The 24972-nt window shown below is 38.8% G+C and overlaps 1 protein-coding gene across 1 annotated transcript; it reads left to right on the plus strand.

Moving 5' to 3' along the window:
• Positions 1-1918: 1918 nt before the first annotated feature.
• On the plus strand, positions 1919-24917 carry MIER3 (MIER family member 3). Its single transcript, XM_050913281.1, has 12 exons — positions 1919-1973; positions 2868-3013; positions 4941-5075; positions 6506-6626; positions 8855-8940; positions 9142-9214; positions 11739-11890; positions 12393-12474; positions 18466-18560; positions 20455-20582; positions 20771-20916; positions 20998-24917. The coding sequence occupies exons 2-12, from the start codon at positions 2915-2917 to the stop codon at positions 21453-21455; spliced, it is 1575 nt and encodes a 524-aa protein (XP_050769238.1). The 5' UTR covers positions 1919-1973; positions 2868-2914; the 3' UTR covers positions 21456-24917.
• The last annotated feature ends 55 nt before the right edge of the window (positions 24918-24972 follow it).

A 24972-nucleotide genomic window follows, 5' to 3' on the forward strand; every position in this document is an offset into this window, starting at 1 on the left:
GGAGCTTGCGCGACTAGGCCGCACGGCGGGCGCCGCACGGCGCGGGTGCCGGGTTCGCAGCCCGCGGGCGGCCGACAGGCCTCGGCCGGGCGCGGAGGGGGGCGCGGCCGCCGCGCCGGGCCCCGGGGGGCGCGGGACGGGCCGGTGGCGGCGCCGCCGCAGCGCGGGCGATGGAGAAACGCCCGGCGGGAGGGAGGAGGAGCGAGCCCGGGCTGGGAGCGGGTAAGAGGCGGCGGCGGTCCGGCTGCCTCCGCCGCTGCCGACCCCTGTCATGTCCCGCCCGGCCGGGGCCGGAGGGGGCGGGAGCGCCGGCCGGGCCGGGCCGGGCCGGGCGCGGCGCCTGGGGGCTTCTGCCAGCGAAGCAGGCGGGAAGGAGAGCGGCAGGCGGGGAGCGAGCGAGGGAAGGAGGGATGGGAGAGGGTGAACGGGATGGAGGGGCCAGCAGGGCGGGACGCAGGGGCCGAGGCCGGCGGGGAGCGGGGGAAGGGGGGGCGGCGAGGGAAGGGGGCAGCTCCGGGGGCGGAGGAGGGGGGGGAGCATGAAACGAAGACCCCTGCCTGCTGCCGGGCCGGAGGGAGCCCGCGCTCACCTCGCTCTCTCTTCTCCCCGCAGGCTTCCTTTGGGAGTTCGAGCCCAGGTTCGTCCTCGCCCACCTCCTGCTCCGGCACCCGGCCTGCCGCCTGCACGCTGCTCTCTCCTTCCTGCTCCTTCCCAAATTTATCCCCTTGTACCTTTCCTAACGCTGCATGTGCACGCAGTTAACTGCCTGCCACATTTTTAAGAGAAGGAGATGTGCGCTGTGGATTCCTTCCCTTAACTCCGGTTGCAGTTAGTAATTGGCTGCTCGGAACCCAAAATGAAAACAAAGTTCTGTAGCACTTTTAATTCAGCATCTCAGTAAAGCCATGTAGCCTGGAGAGAGACTGCTTCTCTTGTTGCTGATAACTACAGGCTTGCGTAAATGTTTGACTTCTTGGTAATAACAGAAACTGTTTAAAATCATAATGATAAGTAATTTTTAAGGCTTTAACTGCTGTTCAGGTTCTTTGGAATACTTTACACAAGCAAGCATAGTTAACATCAGCAGGGCTACTCTCGAAGAAGTATTTGGGGAATGTATTTGCTTCTGTGTAACTGTCTTCCGCATTGGCTGTTTGTCATCTTTTTTAATGACTCTTAGGAAATTTAATGAGCTTGTATTTTTTAATATCTTTTAAGTATTTTAAATGGCATATTGAGCATTCAGACCTACTGAAGAAGTGGGACTTTTTTTGTCTAAAGTCTGTGAGTGGAATAGAACTTCCACTTGAGTTACTCATACATAAAATGAGTTATGACAGCGATTAGAAGCAATAATCTTGAGCACACATGTATAAATATATATTGGATTAAGGCAGTTGACGCTTCATTAAAACTGGATCAGGATGTGATGGCCAACAGCAGGAAAATTCAACACGTAATGTCATTATTGTAATTGGAGTAGTGTTATCAGCTATACTGAAAGTTCTATGAGACCATAATTTGAATAGCATGTGAATAAGAAGCATTTTTGGCATGAATGTTTCTCTACAGTATGATAGTATGAACTTTCACAGTACTGTCTTAAGTGAGCTAAACAAAGTTTACTTTAATTACCTGCATATAAGGAATGAACACTTAGCATAATTGCTGAAAAATTAGTTAGATGCTTTAAGAGTCAGAAGTGTTAGTGTATACAGCTGTCTCTTTCAAGGCTGGAAGCAGTGCAAAGAGGGATACTGCTTTATTTTTTTGAAGGGGACTGAAAATTTGTAGCTATTTCCTTCAAAACTTCTGAATAAGTTCTTACATGAAAATAATTCCTAATAAACCTTTTTTTTTGCTGCTTGTGAGCCAAGGATTGCAACAGAGCTCTAGTGTGTAAGAACTAGAAGGGGAAACCAGAAGTGAAAGAGAAGTATCCTAATCCGATGCTTTTCTCCGCCCTGAAACCCGTAAGAAAGTGAACATTAAACAGCAAAACAACCCTGTAATTCAGTGATTTTCATTGTAGCACACTGACTTTGCAGTGCAGAATATTTGCATCTTTAAAACTTGTTGAATCTAATGATAACCTTTCTAACAGTTGACAAAATGCACTTAATAACTACTTTTTTGATGAGTATCCTCTTTAGTAATGAAAAAGTGTCTGTTGGACCACAGAGCTGTCACAATGGCTTGTTAATTAATGTGATCCATTAGAAGCATTTTGTTATTTCCGGTGTATTTTCCTCAGTATTTCTTGAAACTCTGCTATATTTATTCTTCCTTTCTAGATCAAGTGCTAATAATTAAATTAGTTTTAATGAAAGATCCATCTGTGAGGCTAAACTAGTCTGAAGCGAGTGTCACTGTTTATTTTGTTGTTAGTAGGAAGTTGATTCATAACCTAAGTTAGCTGTTTACCAGTGAAAAACTATGCTTGTTACCATATAAATACGTAAATAGAATCAAAGTCTATAAATGACAGTCTTGCAGCATCTGCAATCTTGTGACCTGTGCACTTTGTACCTTAATGATGATTTCAAGGATGTTCTGAACAATCTTTTATTCAGTAAAATACTAATTTGGGATTGTACTTTCTGAATCTTTGTTTTAGTAGTTTAGGTACTTCTCCCAAGTATTCTATACTGCAAGAGAGAAAACTGCACCTATTACTTACAAATACAGAAAGGGAAGGCCAGCTAAAACAGCTGAATTTGTCAAGTAGTTAGGAATTTGTTCCAGGTATTCCACTGAGAGTTCTGACCCTGTATGTAAAAGAATTCATGCAACTGAATTTTTTTCTGTGATATAATTTGCTATGTTGGTATAGGAAAAAAATTACTCAAATTAGGTTTCTTTGATAGTTGGCTCTTTATCGTCTGAGGATCATGACTTTGACCCATCTGCTGAAATGCTGGTACATGATTATGATGATGAGCGAACTCTCGAAGAAGAGGAAATGATGGAAGAAAGCAAAAATTTCAGCTCTGAAATTGAAGATTTGGAAAAGGTAAGAGTGACTCGCTGTCTCGTGAATGTCTGTACATGTTGTAACTTTTCTAGTGAAAAGAACACTCAACCTGTTCTTTAGTTTGTATTGTATAATGCAGTTTCCTGCAGCATGCCTTTGCAGCTTGTTTAAAAAAAAAAAAAATAAGGTTTGGTTAGGATATAGCAGTGCATCCTCACAACAAGGCTGAACTTAGCTTCTCAAAGATATTAGTGTTGTGTTAAGTTCATATTCTTTTTCATTTAGTAGTCCTTTCACTTTGGTAGAGAAATCACTGAAGCAGGTTTTAGTCCTATCATCTAATATCATTTATCACTTCCAAGTTTTGTAAGTTGGATATAAGTTGAAACTGTACATTTTGCATACTGTCAAGTGACAGCTAGCGGTATTTCATTCTGTTGGTCAGGTTTTGCTTTTCCAATATGCAAACAAACAGTCCTGTTTTAAGCATGATGGATCACATTGATTTGCTATGTAAATGGTAGTTATATGTCTTGGTTTCATCTGTTTGGCATTTGGTGGTGTACAAAATGACCAGCGTGCTCCTTGGCTTTTCCTGTTCCATTTTACACTCTTTAATTAATGTTTTTCCTATTTACACCTCTTGTTCATCTGTGGCAGTGCATCATCCATTTTAAACGCCTGCTGAATGCTGAACACTCACAAATTGATGCTGCTTGCATTACTGTTTGATGACCCACTTACACCACTCAGCATAGCTGCAGATTTTGGTCAACAGAGTTTCAGGAAAGTGTAATTTTTAGCATCAGATATGAGGCTGTGTTTTTGTAGTCCATGTAAAAACAAGTTTTCTAAATGTGGAGTTGACAGTGTTTATACTCCTGATATTTTTTTTTTTTTTTTTTGTCCTGCTACCTTTACAATTACATTTTTGCTGATTATGAACTTGCAATTTTAATAGCGAAGCAGCTTGCCAAGTCTGGTGGTTAAAATGGAGTTGTTACTCCACAAAATTATCTTATTGCATCTGTAATAGAAGGAAGAAGAACTGAGAGCCACTCATCTTAAACACTTTATTACTTTAGGTCCCGATCCTGGAAAGACTTGGACATGAGTTTACCCATTGTGAAAAGTCTTTGCAGGACTAAGACCTTAGCTGACTAAAGAAAACAAGTAATTTAATCAGTGTATGAGTTCAACAAGAAATTTTTAAAGGTAATACAACTTTTAAAGGTATAAATATTGGAAAATATTTTAAATATTTTGATGGCTTGAATCAGGTAACTAAAAAAATCTCCACTGTTTATTGTTTTATTAATTGTATTAGGATGCAAGTATGATGATACTTACTAAAATCACTTGATCAAAAGCTGTAGGAAAAAAACAAGTTGGCTATCAAGCCTTTCTCTTGGTTTTTGCCTTCTGTATCATTAGCTGTCTTTCTCCTATTACCTTCTCAATGGTCATTATAAAATCTATTGTGTGGGAGATGGAAAGAAGGGCTTAAAAGTTGCTATATTGGTTTACTTTTGTGGGTTTTTGCACACTTGCAGGTGTAACTATGTTGGATTAAAGTCTTCAACTTTTTCTGCATTGCTGTCTTGTAGGGGGGTTGTTAGCATTTCTAGGATATCTTCTGTCTTGAAATATAGGCAAATTATGCTCTACAGTATGAGTCAGATAAGGAGCAAATTTTTAATAATTACTCTTTAGTTTCATCCAGTAAACAGTTTTCTTCAATAGCTTGATGGGACTTCACTATATGCCAAGAGACATGGTTATGAATTACTTCAGTCCCGTGCCTGAAAAGATTTTAAATCTTTAATCAAGAGTCCTGCTTTCAATTAAGTTTTTCTTCGTTTGTTTTTTACTTTTGTTCTTCAAAATATGTCTTATCCTTTTAGGCCTGAACTGTTTACAAGTATTTGGCAATATGTTGAAATGTTTGTAAATCCTCTTGTATTAGGAAGGAAACATGCCGTTGGAAGATTTACTGGCATTCTATGGCTATGAACCCACGATTCCAGTTATGGCAGGTTCCAGTGTGGATAGCTCTCCAAGTGAACTTGCAGATGAACTTCCAGATATGACTCTAGATAAAGTAAGTCAGAACCATTTTGCCCTGTATTATGGTTTAAAAGCAGAAATCCAGGTGACCTTAAATGATATTTCACTATCTTTTGATGTTACCAAATATGTATCTTTGTTAATTTCAATATACAATGTTACTCTGAATTCATTCTTTTTCAAGGATATTGAGGATCTGATTCTAATTATAATTATCACACTTACAAATGCATAGCAACTTCAGTGGCACTACGTTACTACAAATGAGGAATGAATAAGTTAACAGTTCTTCTAAAACACATCCAAAGAACTTTAAATAGGTGGGGTTTTTTTAATAGAAGTGGGATTTTTTGGTAATGTATGCAGTGTCCAGAAATAATAATTCTGGCTTCCAACACACATGTCAAGTATCAAAACGTTTGTGGATAACTTGAAAATATACTCCTGAATGCTTTGGAATGTTACTTTCAAATGCATATCATTTGGAAAGGTCTCAACTTCGAGGAGTGAGAGAGAGATTGTTTTATGTGCAGTGACTGTATGTGTTGTATTGCTGATGTAAAAACCTGAAGCTTCAGTTTTTGTGATTTGCAAGCTGACTTTGAATTCTGAGACTTTCATATGATTTTTGGCTATAAAGCACATGCACCTAGTAGTTTGGATTATAAAGTATGTAGGTAGTAAGTATATGTCTTTTCGGTTTTTTTACTTTCTGTGAGTATGATGTAATGGTAAAGTCCGCAGAAAGTAGGGTATAATGATGGCTCTGCACATCTGATTCTCATTAGGATTCACAATTGTGTTGAGGCTACAAAAATGTAGTCGGCTTGTTGTCTAATACAGTTCTTTCCCTTCCTAACCTCTATACAGAGGGGTTCAAACATGTCTGCTAGTGGAGGCAGTGTGCTTTTTCTTTCTTAATATCTTTTTTTTTAACCTATAGAAAAGTCAATTTTTTTGTGTTTTGGGAAGATAACAGGTTGTCTGTTATCTGTAACTGCCCTCTCAACAAAAGTCTACAAAAGTGCCTGGCTATTTTTTTTTTTTTTTTCCCCCGGAGTTTAAGGGGTAGCAGCCTTTTAAAGCTTCGGTATATCTGTGGTGCAAAGAATGACAGAATTCTAAAGATTTGAGGCAGTTTCCACTGGCTTTTTTCATTGGAAGCAGTTGGAGGAAGATCTGAGATTGATGCTTGCAGAAGTTACTTCTTGTGCATTTATTTTAATAGAACACAAAGGGGAAATGAACCCCTGTGTTCAACTCTGAAATGAACGGTTATATTTGTTCTTAGATTTAGGAGGAGCAAACTAGCTTTTTAATTAAGGGAATATGGTCTGCTGAATTTATTTATGGTAAAATAATTCATTTTAATTAATGAGACTTACAATTTGCTGAATCTGAATGCTCACCAGTCTGTACTTAATAGTCAGTCTGAGGTTTTATTTTTTTATTTTAATGATACAGGAGGAAATCGCTAAAGACCTCTTGTCGGGTGATGATGAAGAAACACAGTCCTCTGCTGATGACTTGACACCATCGGTTACTTCACATGAGGCTACTGACTTCTTTCCTCGGCCATTAAGATGTAGGAAACCTGATTTTGTAATTGTACTCAAAAAGTCTTAGCATTATGTATAGCTTCCTAGCTTAAAATATCAAAATTGCAGAGTAGCGCTGACTTTACTGGGAATTGAGAAACAGTGCTTTGCAGGATGTTGTACATGAATGTTGTCCTGTATTTGGTACTGTGCTCAAAGCACAAGTAAAATTAATTTCTCTACAAATACAGTAACTTCATAATTAATAGTTAATGTGGTATTGAGGAACACCCTTCATGATTTTCAATGTGTTAGTGAATTACATGAATATGTAACCCATTCTTTTAAATTAGTGTTTCTTTACTAAAATTTTTGCTGCTGCTTTTAAGCCAGTGACTCCTCATTGCAGCCTGTGGATGTGAACTGGGACGCAGTTTATTTGTGATTATTTCGCTTCACACATTCAACACTTTTCCATAGGACTTCATGGGGTGAGCCAAAGTGGTTTTATATGGGATGGGGTCTATAAACCCACGACCACCAAAATCTCACTACCCATGGAGCTATTATGGGAAAGATCTGAGAACCAGTGGTTCAGTTATCCAACCTGGACGAGATGTTCCTCATTGCCTGTTGCAGCTCATTTGTTCACTGGTGTACTAGAGTTAGAGCAACATGGAGGATTTTTATCACAGTTTTAATTTGGCAAGTATCTAAAGCTATTCCTGGGGGATTTCATTCCTCTAGAGAAGGGGAATGATAAAGGGGATGTGCTGCCTCAGTAGTCAGCAATCGTAGCCCCTTGCATGCTGCTGATTGTGTAATAAATATAAGACATTTGTATTGAAAAAGAGATTCAAAAACCTTAAAAATTATAATGCCCTATTTTCAGTTAAGCAAATGCCAAACTTGCTGGCACTTAAACATTGCTTGTGAACTGTTAATGAATATGACACTGAACGTGTGGCAGCTTTATAGAAAAAATGATTAGCCCCTCATCTTACTGAGGATTAAGAAATAGTCATCTTTGTTTTCAGGTATCATGGTTTTCTATCAGAATGTTACTTTCTCTATTAGAACTTTTGGCTGGACATTTTAAAATTGAATATCCACCATTTCAGGGAGGGAGATGTCAGTTCTCTGTGCTGTTGGCAGTTTCATTTTTTTTCCTGATCTCTATCCATTTCTCAGATACTAAGATAACATTAAGTTTTAAGATAAATATGTCTAATACATAATATAGGCTATTTTATTAAATTTGCATTAATTGGAAAAAATAATTGCCTATGGTTATCCAGGCATTTTGTTATTTCATGCCTTCAGGTTAGCTTCTTGCTTGCTACTTGTAATGACAAAAAGAGAGGGACTGGTGATTGTAGTAATGACTACAGAAGAAGAGCCTCAGTCCATACAGTCTTGGATATTGTCTCTGATGTTGATGATTCTGTTTAGTTGTGATGAAGCTAAAATTGCAACCCTGTTCATGAGCATGTTGTTTCTGAAGTTTGAGAATACCAAATAGCTTTAATTGTATCAGAACTGTAGATTCCGTTCTGCTGGGGATTATACAGCTATAAAAATAGAATTACTTCAGAACCCAGTACCACAGCGTTCCAGATTCTAAAATACGAGTTATTATGTGGAGTACTGTATTTGAATTGCTTGAAGTGCTCTGCTGTGTTTCTTCCTTAGGGGGAAAAAAAAAAAGAAGAGGAATAAGCAGTCTTTTGCTGTCTTTTGCTTATTCCATTTTGTATATCTTTCCTGTATCTTCACTTCATGCTGAGGCAGCCTTGTTTAAAGGAATGTTTTGAATGCCCTTTAAAACTTCTGATGACAGGGTTTAGTAGATAATAAAGACATGCCTTCAACTTTACTTTCTTTGTGATTAACCTAAGGCTAAGTCATAGCCCTGGAAGTTTTCTGTTTTTCTCATACCATTTCTGTAAGGTATAAGCCTTTATTGAGAAAATTGATGGAGAAAAATGATCTCATTTCTTTTTGACTGTTAGAAATATAGTAGATTGTCTCAGTTGCAGTGATGATAAATGTTTCGGTTCTGCAGTATATAAGTACCAGTGCCTTCTGACTTCATGCTAGTTCGATAGAAATGTAGATTAACAGACTTCTGATAGAAATGTAGATCAACAGACTCATGATAAGTGTCTCCCAGAATAAAAGCAGGTGCTCCTTTCAAAAATAAAGGATATCTTGTAGTTCTGTGTTTGAACTGAAAATTATTCCTAGCTAAAAACAAACTTCTTTGTGTCTGAAGCAAACACTACGTGTGATGGAGATAAGGAATCAGATGGTGAAGCTGTAGAGGCTGACAGTGGTAATTCATCTGAAGATTTGAGAAAGGTAATAATTATATCTTAAAAAAAAAAGTTTAAAAAAACTGTACTGTTAAGAAAAATGCATTAAGATCTATAGTACGTATCTAAAATAGTACCTTAATTCTGGAATTCTCTGCCACATGCCAGGTTAATGGCATTTGTAGTGCTTCCATACACAAAATAATAAGTCAATACCTTTCTCTTTTCATTTTTGTTACATCTTCAGGAAATAATGGTTGGTTCACAGTACCAGGCTGAAATTCCACCTTACCTTGGCAGATACAGTGATGATGAAAAGGGTAAGTTCTTCTGACTGTTTTACTTTTTATTTTATGTTTATATGTAGCAGTTGATGGAAAAATGTTATTTAAATTTATAAGGTAAATTCAATGGCTTAGTTAAAGTCTCAGGGACCTTAAAAAAAAAAAAAAGGGCACTAGAAAACTGAAGTAACACAACCACATCATTATATCTCAGAAATGTGATTCTTCAACTTTGAAGGGACATTCTTAAGAAAACAACAGAGGGTGGATTACAGTGTTAATTCTGAAGTATCTAGTAATATTAGGAGGCAACAGACTGTGGGTCAGGAAGGAAATATTTTCATCAGAGTATCATAACTGGGCTCTGAGGATGTAACTTAGTTTACACTGAAGATCTTCAAAACAGTATTTTTCTTTGCTTGTTTTTTGGCAAGCACAACAGTGTGGGTTACAAAATGGGTATGGAAAACAAAGCAATAAACTATTTTAAATTTCCAGAGCATGAGTAGAAGATGTAGGTCCTGATACACTGTCTTTTAAAAAATATGATGTTTTAAATATGATGTTATTCCAGTGTAAATTTAGGTTAAAACTGCAATTGTGCTAGAGTAGTAAAAAGAACTTCTTTAATAGTGTTTTATTTTATATCTTTAGAAACCTTCACTATGAGAAAAATATAGCACATATAGCTGTGGAATTCAAAAAGCAAATAATGAAAGAAATTTGCTCATGGGTGGAACAGCTGTGAAATTAAGGAACAATTTCAGGGATATGTTAATAAGTTAAGGGCATTGTGGGTTTTTTCTGTAAATTTTCAATATTCTGTAAGTTACTTGTGTTCAAACTGTAAGATTTCATGGAAATATTATTCTAGTGAAGTATATCAAGTCTTTTCACCATTACCAACTGCTCTTTTGAAGAATGATCCTCTGCTATAGAGAAGAAGAATGTTTGGTATGGGTGGATCTGGAAGCATTAGCAAGTGAACATTTCTTGTGTTGCTTAGGACACCTAGGGAAGTCTGTTTTCTAAGATTCAAGCATGATGCTTATGGGTGTAAGAAATGGAGGAGTAAGAACCAGATTTATCTGGATAGTCCTTTTACTATTTACACATCTTGACTTCTTCTTGGCCAAGAACTAGAGAAATGCCAGTACCCAGAGGATGACCAGGGAAGGGTTAATCTGACAGCTTTCTCTGGAATGAGCTAGTGCTAGAGAGAATCAGTGAGAGTCTTGTCTGCTGGCATGGCCAAGAGCAAAGCCAGCAGCTCCCCGATCGGAGAGCCTGAGGAGCTCCTCTTGAGATTATCAGTCATGGACTCCAGCAAGAAGTGCTGGGTTGTCTTGGTTGTTAAAGGAGGTTGAAGCCGAGCATCAGCAGTGCTTGGAGCAGTTGGACCTGGCTGTAGGAGTGGGGGACTCTATGAAAGCCTCTTCTGTACTCCCTGAAGAGCTTGTGGTGGCAAATGGGGGTTTATATTTCTGCTGTGTAGTCCCAGCTACCAGAATTGTGCTAGAAGGCGGTTCTGCTCTTCTATAAACCTTACACTTGTAACATGTCTATCTGAAAGTTTTCCATGTTCTTAAGCCATCACAGAACTTTCAGAGGAGATGTAATTTTATTCCTCACCTTAGCTTAATGTTGTTTCCTGCAGTTTCATGAGATATTTGAGAATCTTCATCTCTTCTACTGTAACAGCCATTATGCTTGTGTGTTTGAATTGAATAACTCTAATTTTGTATCACCAAGAGAGTACGTGAAACATTATGTGCAATGTTAATCACATCTATTGATCAGAGTAAAGGATTTATAGTTTAATCTAGAATTGAAACGTGCACAGACTGACAAAGGTTCAGGCCAGCTCTTGCGTATTTCCAATATATTGTCTTTCAAACAAGCTACTTAAGAGGTGCATTCATGATTTCAGTGTACTATGAAGGAGGACTCTACATTCTGATTGCTTGTAAAGTGTGCAGTGTACAAGTTCTTAACAGCAATCAGTTGTTAGTGAATGGAAAAACAAATTACCACATTGAGACCTAGATTTCCATTCTGTTAAGTAATTTTTGGCAAATTTTAGTTGAAAATGACCAATAGCCACCTCCTGGTTTTTTTTGTTGACATGTAATATTTGAAATGTTAAAGTAATATCCTACACTCTTTTACTATAAACTATAGTTTATTTTTTTAAAACAGCTGAATAAAACTGTGAATGGTTTTGCTAGTTAGTTTATATGAAGATGATGAATGTATATGCATAATTTGTCTTGAATCATCTAGCTGTCAACAAGTTGCTAGTCTGTAAAGACTCTTCGTCTCAAGAGTTCAGTCCCTTGTCTCATCCTTGTGGAACCTGAATCTCTTTGCCATGTCACACTGCAGAGTCTGTCTCTTAACTGAGACTTCTGGGGAAAAAATGAGCTGCAATTTAAAAGCGGCATGATGGTGCTTGATTTGATTACTTCTGTGTTCCTGTTCTTTGTCTTTGTGAAACAGCTTTTAATGTTGCAACCTTAAAAATGTCATACCTGGCGTTAATGGATTTCTGTTTTAACAGCCTATGAAAATGAAGACCATTTACTTTGGAAACCTGATGTGATCTCAGAAAGTAAAGTTAAAGAATACCTTTTTGAAACCTCCTTAAGAACAGGAAATGAAAAAATGATTGGCAGAGTTCCTGAAGGACTACATACACGGGACAATGAACAAGTACGTTTTATATCCTGTTCCATTTGTGACACATTGCTTTGTAGTTAACATGGGTTCTCTTTCTCTACCTTCTATTATAAGGGCAGCAATACTCAGTGTCTTTATTTTTTTTAATTAGGTGTTATTGGGGTCAGGATCTTATTTGTAATTTTAAGCACAGGCTTAAAATTACGAGTATTTGAATGTTGGCAGCGTTGTGATCTGTGACGTTTCTGATTGCTATGCTGTAGACAAATCCAGCTTTTTTTAATAATTGCATATAATATTTTACATTTTCTTAATTAAACCTTGCCTCAACTTTTGGACAGTTTTGTCTTTGGTTGTTATTTTAAAATTTTCATCATGTATAAAGATAAATCTTCTTCTTTTACATTAGATATGCTCATGTATAAAGATAAATCCTCTTTTACATTAGATATGCTCACTGAAAGGCTCGTTTTAGAGGTCTAGATTGGATATTTGCAAACTTTGACTCTTTCTAAAGACTTTTTCTATTTTATAGGCGCTGTATGAACTTCTTAAAAGTAGCCATAATGTTAAAGAAGCAATTGAGAGATACTGCTCAAATGGAAAGGCATCTCAGGGTAAGAGAGAGTACCATTTCAGAAATGGGGGTGGGGTGGGGGGGGGTGGGGGGAGTTCTGTAGAAAAACCTTGAGTAAGAATCAGATTGTTGAGCACATCCTTTTGCATGATGTCTTTAGCACAGATTAGGTATAATCTTACTGTTGGCTGGTTGGAAATTCCTGCTAGAGAATTTTGCAACTTGTATAAAGGTTGAGGATCAGCTTTTCACCTCCCCTTCTTTCCTCCATTGCTGTTGTAACAATGGCACAGAACGAGGAGAGGGGTGGGGGGAGCGGTGATTTTGCTCCCGTAAGGCAGTTCTCACCCAGATTACAGTATCTTTTTGAGATCATGATCAATTATAATCTGATGACATTTATACCAAAATCAGGAGAACGTAGCTGGCTATATAAATAAGCCCCACTCTCTTCCTCACCGTGCTAACATTGTGCTATGCCAACCCTAAACTGGTTCTACCGTATAGGTCCACAGGTGTTTGGTAGAGCATGGAGAGCTTTGCTCGAGTTTACAGTGGAAAAATGAGCTTCCATTGTGTTTGTCCCTAACTTTATTACTCCCTTAAATGAAAATAAGAGTTTATCGTTTAGCAAAGACAGTTCTTTGTCCTGTATTTTAACATGTGTTGCATAAAGCAGAAATGGAGTATGAGCCCTGGTATAAGTTGATATTCTGGCAGATATTCCCTACTCAGAACTGGATCCAAAGCGAACCTGAGTGTTTACAAGTTAGGTGCTGTGAAAGCTAAGTATCTAAGGTAAAGCTGAAAGGGACAATAAGGACTATCAGAGCAGTGCTTCAGAAAGGTCATGTACAAGAAGAGATCGTGTAGACCTAAACAATAAGGAAGTATCAGTTGCAGAGTTGTACCCTAAGTCCCACACCTCTCTAGGATTTAGATTCCTGTTTCAGGATTGAAAAATACCTCTGCCCATTTGTGGTTCAGAGCCCAAAATTCTATCCTAAGGACTAGTACTCACACTCCCCACCCCCCCCCGCCCCAAGTCAGATGGGACTTATTATACCCTCATTAAAAATGGTAAATGATGATAATACTGTCAGTGCCTGTCTCTTAGAGTAACTGTTACGCTGCACTGAAGTTCACAGCTGTTCTCAGGATGAGAATTAAAAATGCACCACTCCCAAGATAACTTCTTAACAGTGAGACTGAGAACCCTGTAGTAAGGAGTGCAAAATTAATGGGGTGAGAAAGAAAGAAAATGGCCTTGCAGTGGAGTGATTATCACCGTCATCCGGGAGCAGAAAGGTCTTGGTTCCAGTGTCTGCTTCCAGAAATATTTTGAAATGTGGTGTTTTCCCCCCATTGGCTTTAAATGTCAGCTGAACAGAAACTTTTTGGATCACCATTATGGATGTAAGATGCCTGAAATATCCCTTCTTAATTATATATAGACTCAAAGCCATAATCAAGATGGGAAAGCAACAATACTTGAGACAAAACTGACCTATTCAAATAGTTTGAGCTACTTTGTTTTAAAAGTCTTACTCTTTTTTAGTGAATTTTTTTTTGTGGTGGTTTTTAAAACTTAAAATTCAGTTTTAGAAACTGCAGGTTTAATCTTAAAAAAAAAAAAAAAAGAGAGATTCGCAGTTCCTCCTTAAGAAGTCTGAAAGGGTTATTCATGGGATCTTTAGGAGCAGATGGTTGTATGGTTTGTTCCAGATTCCCTCATACCCCTTGTTTTTCAAAAGCCTGGATCAGACTAACTATAGTCCCAGTTGGTTGGCTCTGTATGGCTACCCGAGGTATGCCTAGCGCTAAGGCTTTCCTCCACGGTTCATTGTGCCTTTTCTAGAGGTCCCCTACCTCACCAGGGGGTTTATGAGATTGGGGAAAGTGTTGGGGGTTCTGGGGAATCTGTCTTGCTTGGCGGATACGTCTGCTCTCTGCGGCAGCTTGGGATCGCCCTGCTGGTGTCAGTTCATCCCACCCCATTTCTCAACTATGATTTACAATGTCATGCATCAAGTCTGCCCCGGTCAGGATGGGTCGGTGGCAGGGTTGGCCATCCTGACCCTCCTGAGCGTTATGTTCTATGTTTTGTCTTATTTCATCCGTTTTTGCAATGAGGTACTGTCATGGTTTAATCCCAGCCAGCAGCGAAGCACCACGCAGCCACTCCCTCACTCCCCACCCCACTCCCAGTGGGACGGGGAGGAGAGGCAGGAAAGAAGGTAAAACTCCTGGGCTGAGATAAGAACAGTTTAATAACTAAAGTAAAATATAATACTAACAATAATAATAATGAAATATCATAATAATAATTGTAATGAAAAGGAATATAACAAAAAAAAAGAGGGGGGAAAAAAAGGGAAAAAAACAGTGATGCACAATGCAATTGCTCACCACCTGCTGACTGATGCCCGAGCAGCGATCCACACCTCCCGGCCAACTCCCCCCCAGTTTATATACTGAGCATGATGTTCTGTGGTATTGAGTATCCCTTTGGCTAGTGCAGGTCAGCTGCCCTGGCTATGCTCCCTCCCAGCTTCTTGCACACCTGCTTGCTGGCAGAGCATGGGAAACTGAAAAGTCCTTGGCTTAAGATAAGCGCTACTTAGCAACAACTAAAACATCAGCATGTTATCAACATTATTCTCACACTAAATCCAAAACACAGCACTGTACCAGCTACTAAGAAGAGAATTAACTCTATCCCAGCCGAAACCAGGACAGGTACAATTTTAAAACAGCTGGAGCTCTGCTTATTAGTGATTTCATGGCTTTGGGGTCTACAGGGGCAGAGATAGGGTAATCACTATGTGCACCTCTGTCATTTGTAGCCTGAAGGCAGGCTGCTTTTGTAACGGCGGTAGAAAGTTCACTTAATGATCTTACTGGTATAGCAGTGGGCTCCCCTCTATCCCAAGGGTCTATGCGTCCTGCCCAATGTGCTACTCAGTGGGTAATAGAGTGTGGTTCAGTGTTAGGGCATGGCCCCTTGTTCAAGAACACTCCTGGTCCACAAAACCCATCCTGATCTAACATGATACGATCTCCTCCAGCTAAGGAGACATGCCAGAGATACTTAGTCTTGCTTTCGCCAGGCTTCTGCCCATATTTGTCATGCAGATTGGCCAGTTGAAGGGGGTCCCATGGAGTGGTCTTTATGGTATTTCTCCGGTTGCCCCCTTGAGATCTGGCACATACCTCAGTTTTAATAATAGGGGCTACCTCAAATTCTGATTCATCTAATTCACTCTCATCGCCAAGTTCTTTATTGAGGTCTTCCCAAATATCTCCGTCCCAATCTTCTGGGGAAATGATTAGCTTATGAATTTTTACAGGATCTGGGGGGTTGGGGGCCCAAATTATCATGAGTTCTAGTTTATCCTCTACCTTTGTATTGAGTTTGCTTGGCAAGGTTTTGGTAGCAGCGGGGCTACAGGGGTGGCTTCTATGAGGAGCTGCTAGAAGCATCCCCTGTGTCCGATAGAGACAATGCCAGCTGGCTCCAAGATGGACCCGCCGCTGGCCAAGGCCAAGCCCATCAGCAACAGTGGTAGCACCTCTGGGATAACATATTTAGGAAGGTGAAAAAGTTACTGCACAGCAGCAATTGCAGCTGGAGAGAGGAGTGAGAATATGTGAGAGGAACAACTCTGCAGACACCAAGGTCAGTGAAGAAGGAGGGGGAGGAGGTGCTCCAGGTGCCAGAGCAGAGATTCCCCTGCAGCCCACGGTGAAGACCATGGTGAGGCAGGCTGTCCCCCTGCAGCCCATGGAGGTTAACAGTGGAGCAGATATCCACCTGCGGCCCATGGAGGACCCCACGCTGGAGCAGGTGGATGCCCGAAGGAGGCTGTGGCCCCATGGGAAGCCCGTGCTGGAGCAGGCTCCTGGCAGGACCTGTGGACCCGTGGAGAGAGGGGCCCACGCTGGAGCGGGTTTGCTGTCAGGACTTGTGACCCCGTGGGGGACCCACGCTGGAGCAGTCTGTTCCTGAAGGACTGCACCCTGTGGAAGGGACCCACGCTGGATCAGTTTGTGAAGAACTGTAGCCTGTGGGAAGGACTCACGTTGGAGAAGTTTGCGGAGAACTGTCTCCCGTGGGAGGGATGCCACACTGGAGCAGGGGAAGAGTGTGAGGAGTCTTCCCCCCGAGGAGGACGGAGCAGCAGAAATAATGGGTGATGAACTGACCGAAGCCCCAATTCCCCATCCCCCTGCACCACTGCGGGGGGAGGAGGTAGAGAAAATCGGGAGTAAAGTTAAGCCTGGGAAGAAGGGAGTGATGGGGGGAAGGTGTTTTAAGATTTGGTTTTATTTCTCATTACCCTACTCTGATTTGACTGGTAATATATTAAATTAATTTTTTTCCCCCAAGTCGAGTCTGTTTTGCCCATGACGGTAATTACTGAGTGATCTCCCTGTCTTTATCTCGACCCATGAGCTTTTCATTATATTTTCTCTCCCCTGTCCAGTTTAGGAGGAGAGTGATAGAGAGGCTTTGGTGGGCACCTGGCATCCAGCCAGGGTCAACCCACCACAACCTTCCTGCGTTTTTCTTTTTCCTCCCCCAGTTGTTTAAGCAATTGGTCTGTTCGCAGAGGTAACAGCATTCTTTGTTCAACCTCATCTTGTAACATTCTCATTTCTTGTTCTTCACATTCCTTATACTGATATGCAGCTCCTAAATACCTCTTCAACATCTTGTATATTACTATTACCATCTCTTTACCGTCTTTCAGATTCCCTCTTACAAGGTTCAGCTGTTCTTTTATCTTATTGCAATTATCCTGCTTTTCACTCACCCAGTCATCTGAAAATTTCAGTGAAGGGTTAACTCTGTGCCTCTGTAAGTAGTCAGTGATTGAACCCGCCATCCTGCTGACTACACCAATTTTTGTCACAGGTGAATTAAGAAAAGTCATCGTTATGGGGCTAAAAGGTTTTATTAATGATTAAATGATCAAATGATAATTAATCGATGATTGGTAATTAAATTGTAACTAAGCAATAACTGAATAGCAATTAAACAGTGATTTAACAATATTTTAACAATAATTAATCGATATTTAGGCAGCGGTCAAACACTCTACTACTTACTACACTTCTAATAATTAAGCTATAGCTTGATACCTATACGTGCCGTTAGCATACAATATACTTTTAGGCTTAATGTAAAATGTCACTTACCTTGTTGCAGCCATCAGGTGCTGGGTAAGTGGTGTCTCAACCCTGAAGGGTAACCTTGAGAGGTGTCCCTTCCCTGCTCAAGGGGAAAACACCCCTGTGCAACCTCCCGCTGTACAGGAGAGGTCAGTGGGCTCAGGGGGCCTACAGATATTTATAGCATCAGTGACGTGACTCGTAGTCAACCCCCCCTTTGGTGTACATGCAGGTGTGCAGCTGTAGCAGTTTTAGTTTTGTCTAGCCCCAGCTCAGGCTGGTACTGTTAGCTCCTGGTAAGACATGGCCTAGACTCCTTAGTTCCTGAGAAGATACAGCCTAGCACAGTTCTCACAGTTTGCACAGCAGGGCTGATCTCAGGCCTTGTTGTCGGTGATGCCTCAATCAAAGTACTGCTGGCTCAGTCAGAGTGGGGGCATCCGTCAAAACAGGTTGTTCCTTCACTCTTTTTTCCAACAACCACTGTTCTTTGTATCTTATGTGAGAAGAAATATTCAGAGAAATTATCTCACTTACAGCTCAGTGATGTTATCAAACCTTGGTTTTTTGATGACAAACTTATTAAGAAATCATAAATCAAATCTTTTGAATGTCCCTTGTCCTCAAGGATAAAAGATTTCAGAAATCAAACTCTCTATGAGTCTTCATAAAGAAGAATCTTAGATTTCAAGTAGGATATCTGTACAGTAGAGGAAAGAACATAGATCTAAATAACTGAACTATTGGGTTTGGAGAATGCATTTGGATATTCATCCATTAGCAACAAATATTTTATCCTTTGTAAAAGGTTAGTGAGTGAAACCAAGTTTATCATGCTACTTTTGTAATTGTCTAGAAGAGATGACAGCATGGACAGAAGAAGAATGCAGAAGCTTTGAACATGCACTTCTGATTTATGGAAAAGATTTTCATCTCATACAGAAAAACAAGGTTAGTGTTTCACAGTTAAATGGAAGAATTACTAGATGATATGATGCTGAAAATCTGTAAAAGCAATACATTTGTCAGAAGCCATGCAGAAGAGTGAAATAAGAACTAACATGTTAAAATCAGCTTGGCATTTTTGTACTAATTTTTCCTCAGATGTCACTGGAAAAGCTAGACATTACAAGATGAGTCAATGTATTATCTCTGAAATCGACTTATGTTGACATTACTTTCATTTATGCATTTATATTATAATTTAGTTTACATGTGGTGCCTCTCCTAGAAGTACAGTATTTCCATACCGTGGCTGTGGGAGAGGAAAATGCATCTTTACTTAACTTATTTTTGTCACCCGGAAGGTGTAAGTTTACAGAAACAGGCTTAGCTCTTTGTGTTTTCAGAAGGTGTAGTCATCCTTCACTACTCTGTTTTCTGGCCAGCAAAGGAGTTCTAATCTCGATCTGGATTGCTTCTGATGGACTCCTCTGTGCCTGAAGAATAGGGATTTTTTTTTTTTTTTTTTTTTTTGATCAAAAAGCAACAGTTGACAGTACGAATGTTTCCAAATTTTCTGTATATCTCCTTTATGCTTTGATACCACCTTGAAGGTTTTTTTCTTTAAGAGTCTGGTGTTTTTGTTGTATTTCAGGTAAACTTAGTAGGGTTGTGGTTGCTATTCAACAACAGTCAGCTGGTCATGCTCAATACCTGGTTTAACCTGTCCTAAATAATACATGGGTATTTTACATGGACCTTACCAATAAACAGTAATTTATCAGAGATGCAAAGAAATAATTTTAAAATATTTTTTCCAACGTGCAGCAAAGTACATGGGTTGATGTATATGTCACTATGGACCAGAATTTATCTAAGAAATCCACTGGGTTTTTTTCCAAGTAGGTAAAAGGGCAGAAAGCTTAGGGAAAGTGCTGGGACCCAGCATAAGCTGATGTCACTTGTATATGGAAAGTATCAGCTAGACAAGATTTAGTGCATGGAGAAATTTAACAAGAGATGTTTCCTTATCACTGTACTGCAAAGCATTGTTAACTGGGACTTTATATACTAGCATATGGACATCTGTTAATTTCCTCCCCTGCCTGGTATGTTTGTGTCTAAACTAGCAAGGTTTACTGCTACATCCAAGGCATTTTGGATTTGCCTTTGATGTTTCTGTAAGTTTGATTAAGTTCAAGTGTAGTTTACTGCCAGACTATATCTGGATAGAGCTGTACATTCTAGTTGTAAAAGTTAAACTGGAACTGTGGGCTGATGATGATGTGAAATGTTTCTGCATCTAAAATTGGGTATACTTTATAAGAATATAGATAGAAGTAATGACTTTTTCCTCCAAGAATCTGACTTCACATAGCAACCTCCATTTTGGGGAAAGAGACAAACAGTTAACATAGATCAAAATGAGTCTTTTGAGTCCTTTATACCTTCTCAACAAGACTACAATTTTATTTTGCTGTTTAAGCATTTGCTGTTGTGATTATCTGTTGTCAAAGCCTCCACGGTTCTGGACTTTCCCCAAAGGAATAAGTACCCAAAGTCTTTTCTGCTTCACTTCTCTTAGGTCATCGATTTGCTCAGCTTTTTCCATCTTAAGAGAGAGTCTATCTTATAGTTTAAAAAATTGTTATATACATTTATATATGTAAATGCTTCAGATGTAGATACAGTTTCAATCTAGTTTTAAAAAAGCCAATAATGTGTACAGTAGAACAAATGTAATACTTGAAACTGTAGGTCTCTTTGAAGTCTCCTGATTTAATTGGTTTGTTCCAGATACTAGAACAATAAAACTAACAATATTGCAGGAATGGGAATTGAGGAGATGACAAAACATAAGTCTTTGCGTTAATCTTGTCAATTCTTCTTGCATTTCTTTTAGGTAAGAACCAGGACAGTTGCTGAGTGTGTGGCTTTCTATTACATGTGGAAAAAGTCAGAACGTTATGACTACTTTGCTCAGCAAACAAGATTTGGAAAGAAGAGATATAACCATCATCCAGGAGTTACGTAAGTGAAACGTTTTTGGAATACATTTTCTGTTGCAAATCATAAATGTAGAAGATTTATTTTTTTTTTTCCTTCTGTCATTGCAGTGTAATGCTGCAGTGGCTATGGCAACTGAAATTAAATCCATCGTCATTTTTAGGCCTTTTTTTCCGGTTAAATAATACATTATGGATGCAATATTCTTCTAGGGACTACATGGATCGTTTGGTAGATGAAGCAGAAGCCCTTGGTGGAGCAGTGCATTCTTCAGCCTTAACATCTAATAGTCGAACAGAAACCATTCCTGATCAACAACTAAGCATTCTAAACTCTATCACTGCCAATGAGTTGACAGGTAAATCAAGAAAAAAAAATGTTTTTGTGGTAACTGTGCAAACAACTATTTCATTTGCATTTGTGTTCATCTTTTTTCCAGCATTGACAAATAGTGTAGCTACAGTCTGCCACACTTCAGACGTGAACTGCCTGGATGATGCCTTTCCTCCTATGGACAGCTTACCCCGAGCACCAGTTAATCATGTGCCTGTTGGAACAGAAGAATTGCTTAACTTGCCTAGCAGTGGTGAAAGTGATTGTTTTAATTTATTTGAGACTGGCTTTTATCATTCAGAGCTAAACCCAATGAACATGTGCAGTGAGGAGACAGAAAGACCTGCAAAGAGATTGAAAATGGGAATTGCTGTCCCAGAATCTTTCATGAGTGATGTCTCTGTAAATAACCTTGGTGTGGACTTCGAGAACCACACACACCATATTACCAGTGCCAAAATGGCTGTTTCAGTGGCTGACTTCAGCAGTCTATCTGCCAATGAGACAAATGGTTTTATGAATACCCACACTCTTCACCAGCATGCTGCCCTTCACTCAGAATGACTGTGGAAAACTAAACAAACAGTGGGTACTTTATGCAGTAGTAGTAAACTTGATGGGAGCTATCAGGTTTGCTTAGTCTTTCACTGGAAGTTTGAACTTTATGACATCAGTGATGTCTTTGTATGTATAGAACTATATCTTGATTTATCAAGAGTAATTTCTTTTTTCAGTCCATAAATGTGGAAATGTCATAGGATGTTTGGCAGAGTTTGGGACTAAGAGAACTCTGTGGTGCAGCTTTAAGCTCTGCTTCAGTTTTTTTTTTTTAAAGCCTGTAGACGGAGGCCACCGTTTCAAAACCAGCACAGAAGTTCTGAACGGATTGGAGTGGCTTTTTAGTCTAAGTTACTTTTGCCGTAACGGATGCAGTGGAATAACAATGTTTACAGGTACCAATCCTGATCCCTGCTCAATGTAGCATTTTTTTTTTTTCTTATAAAGGCAGGGATGGGTTTCTTTAATTTAAACTGCACAAACATACAAGGATGTTTTTTAAATGGAACCTTCTCTCATGTGATACTAAACTAGAGCACTTCAGTTTACAAAACAGCAAGTTCATCTTGGTGGAAGCTAGCACAAGGGACTTAACATGAGTGAAGTGTGAAGACTTACACTTCGATGCTGTTGCAAAATTACAGGCCATGGCTACCTTACACAGAAGTAATTATGCTGCCATAGGTGTCTGTGTACTTTAAACTTACTGGCTTAAACAGATGCGTTTTAGGCTATATTGTATTCGGATGGGTTTTGTCCACGACTTTGACGAGTAATGTAATCGTGTACCTTAACTTTCCTAAGGCAGCTGATGTTGTATAAAGCTACAGTCTGCACACCTTAGGATTTACCACTAAACAAACAGCCTACATTTGGAAGACATCTTAAATTGTTTGGAGCGCTGCAGTTCAAAGTGTTACAGTTTTGAGGGACTATCTAGTTTATGTAGGAATAGTAGAACCTTGACGTATGTATTTGAAAGTTTTTATTTAGTGTGGATTGCATTTATTTGTTTTGGCAAGTCATTGGCTCAAAAATGGCACTTCCCTGCCTTGGTCAAATAGGAAAGGATGAGTAAAAATGTTTCCCATAAAAGCAACTATTTAACTTCAGTAAATTTTTTTTATTTTGAACACTGAGTGCAATTTAGCCATCCAGGAAGTTTGTCTTGCAAACGTTTGTTCTAATTCTTGCGGGAGAGTTAAACCAAATATAGTATTGGCATGTGACCTGTTGTTATAGCGTACAGCTTGCAGGGTTTTTCAAAAAGAATCTGAACCTTGCTTCAATAGGATTACCCCTTTCCCTCCATACTTGTTCTTTGCACTGTTTGTACTACAAATTTAATTGCCACTAATTTGTTTTCATTCTTCAAGTGATTAAGTTTGCATTGTTGATATTTGTAATAGTTGCTTCAAGGTTATGCTGAGTAATTAGAAAGTAGTGACTTTAATATTTGAAAGGGAAGAGGGTATTTATTATACATACTGTGAACTGCATTGACGTCCTGAGTTTTGGATGCAGCGTATGGAGTTTTCTTTACAGCATTGTAATGAAGATTGCTTTGAAGTGTTTATGCAATAGCACATTTACCATATTAAAAACAAATTAGTTTAGCACAGTGGACAAAAGTAGATAATTTTGTAATCAGTTCCTAACTTACACATCTGAAATATGTAACTTTAGTTAAGTACACAGAAAATAACGGGTAGCCTTGGCCCTGTGTTGTAGTCTGACATTTTTAGCCAAGTTGTCAGCTTCTTCTTGCTCTGTTTTGTGCTGACCTTTGTACCTTGTTTCTTTTGTTTATGAATCAACACATTTTATGTAATTTTGTAAAATACTGGCCATAATCCTCCATTGTTATACATTCAAGTTTATCTATGGGTTTACAGTGAGTGGCTGGTCTGTATAAAAATGATTATACAAAGATGACTGAATGCTTATACCAGTTGCACTTAAATGAACATGCCCATTTTCATTAGCTGATGCAGTAATATATTCAGTTTATCTATGCATTGCTGGGCTCTTAATGTAGACAGAGACTTGTCTAAGGTTTGGGTTGTCAGCAAGTTGAATGGACACTTTAGTTATTTAATATAAGACTTTTGACCAAAATTCAGAAAATGATATGAGAGAAAAATGGATTCCAGCTAGTCTAATAGATTTTTAAATGCTGATCTTATTTAGCCTGTTGGCTAGCTAGCTGGTATTGTTTACTTTTAATTCCTTGTTAAAATGAGGCAATAATTTGCAAGATTTTGTAAATATGTAAATTCTTCATATCTTTTTAGATATCTATTTCAATATTTTCTGACTACTTCTGTGTATAGTAACATTTTTGTGCATGCTTGATGTGACATTCATAAATTTGTACCACTATGACTTTATCCATGTAAAATAGCTATTTATTGAACTTTCTTTTAAAAGCTGGACTTACTTATTTTTCTCTCAGTTTAAACATTTAAATGGAGAACTTGTTACTGTTTATTAAAAGAATTGCGTTTTGAAAGTCAGCATGAAGATAACTGAATTGCAACCATATGAAGAAATTACATTGCCTTGGTTCGTAGATGGTGAAGCACAATTCTTATAACAAACTGTGATGAATTCTTTGTCCTTTACCACACTTTCTCGTCATACAAAGAAACCAAAAAATCCATAATGGGCAATTGCAGCGTTGGTAATTGTATCCTTTTTATGTACAGGGAATCTGAAGAGGGTAGCTGATTCATTTAGAAGTGTAACTGGTGCTGTGATTATAGCAATACTTTTACTTTGGTTAGTCATACGTCATCTTCTCATGCTAGGTTTTTAAATGTTTAGTTTTCCTCTTGTCATGGTCAAACTGCTGAATTTACTTGAAGGATGTACAATACTGTTTGAAGAATACTAAATTGTGTACAATTAGGTCAATGAATTGTGCAATTGTTTCCTGTTTTTAATTTTTAAAACTGAGGGTCAAAAATATAGGAAAACTTCAGATCAAGTAGAACATAGCGATACTACTTAATTTAACCAAAGTCTCTAGCGAATATTTCAACTTTGAATGTAAACTAATGGATAAACTGACCAACAGGGACACTATTTGCCCAGCATTACAAGCACATTGTCTACAGACAGGGAAACTAAATACAGTAATTTATAAAATAATTACAAGGTTACTATTTTTTTTATTCCTATTTTTCATTGAAAGAAGACGGAAGATACTATCAATTGTAAAATACAGTAGGAGTGGTTATAGTCCTAATAAAACAGAGATTGCAGTTATTCTCAGTTCAAAGTTAAGTACCCTGTGCATAACAAATCTAGTGACAATCGGAACATGTTTTAGTATCAGATGTTCAAGAGGAAGTCGCTATTGTTGCATTGGTTTTAATATTTGTACATAAACACTGATTTTTTTGAGCATTATTTTGTATTTGTTGTACTTTAATACCTGGTGTACAGTTCCAGAAATAAATGTCTGGAAACCTTTCTTTACTTGTAAAGCTTTTCATGCATCTACACTATGTTTGCCACT

Source organism: Gymnogyps californianus, chromosome Z, assembly GCF_018139145.2.
Source record: "Gymnogyps californianus isolate 813 chromosome Z, ASM1813914v2, whole genome shotgun sequence".
In the NCBI taxonomy this organism is placed as follows: domain Eukaryota; kingdom Metazoa; phylum Chordata; class Aves; order Accipitriformes; family Cathartidae; genus Gymnogyps; species Gymnogyps californianus.

Excerpts from the sequence above, each read along its gene's own strand:
- MIER3 (XM_050913281.1), top strand. The coding sequence starts at position 2,915 with ATGCTGGTACATGATTATGATGATGAGCGAACTCTCGAAGAAGAGGAA. Across the intron at positions 5,076-6,505 it reads CAGATATGACTCTAGATAAA|GAGGAAATCGCTAAAGACCT; the intron begins GTAAGTCAGAAC and ends TTAATGATACAG. Across the intron at positions 8,941-9,141 it reads CATCTGAAGATTTGAGAAAG|GAAATAATGGTTGGTTCACA; the intron begins GTAATAATTATA and ends TTACATCTTCAG.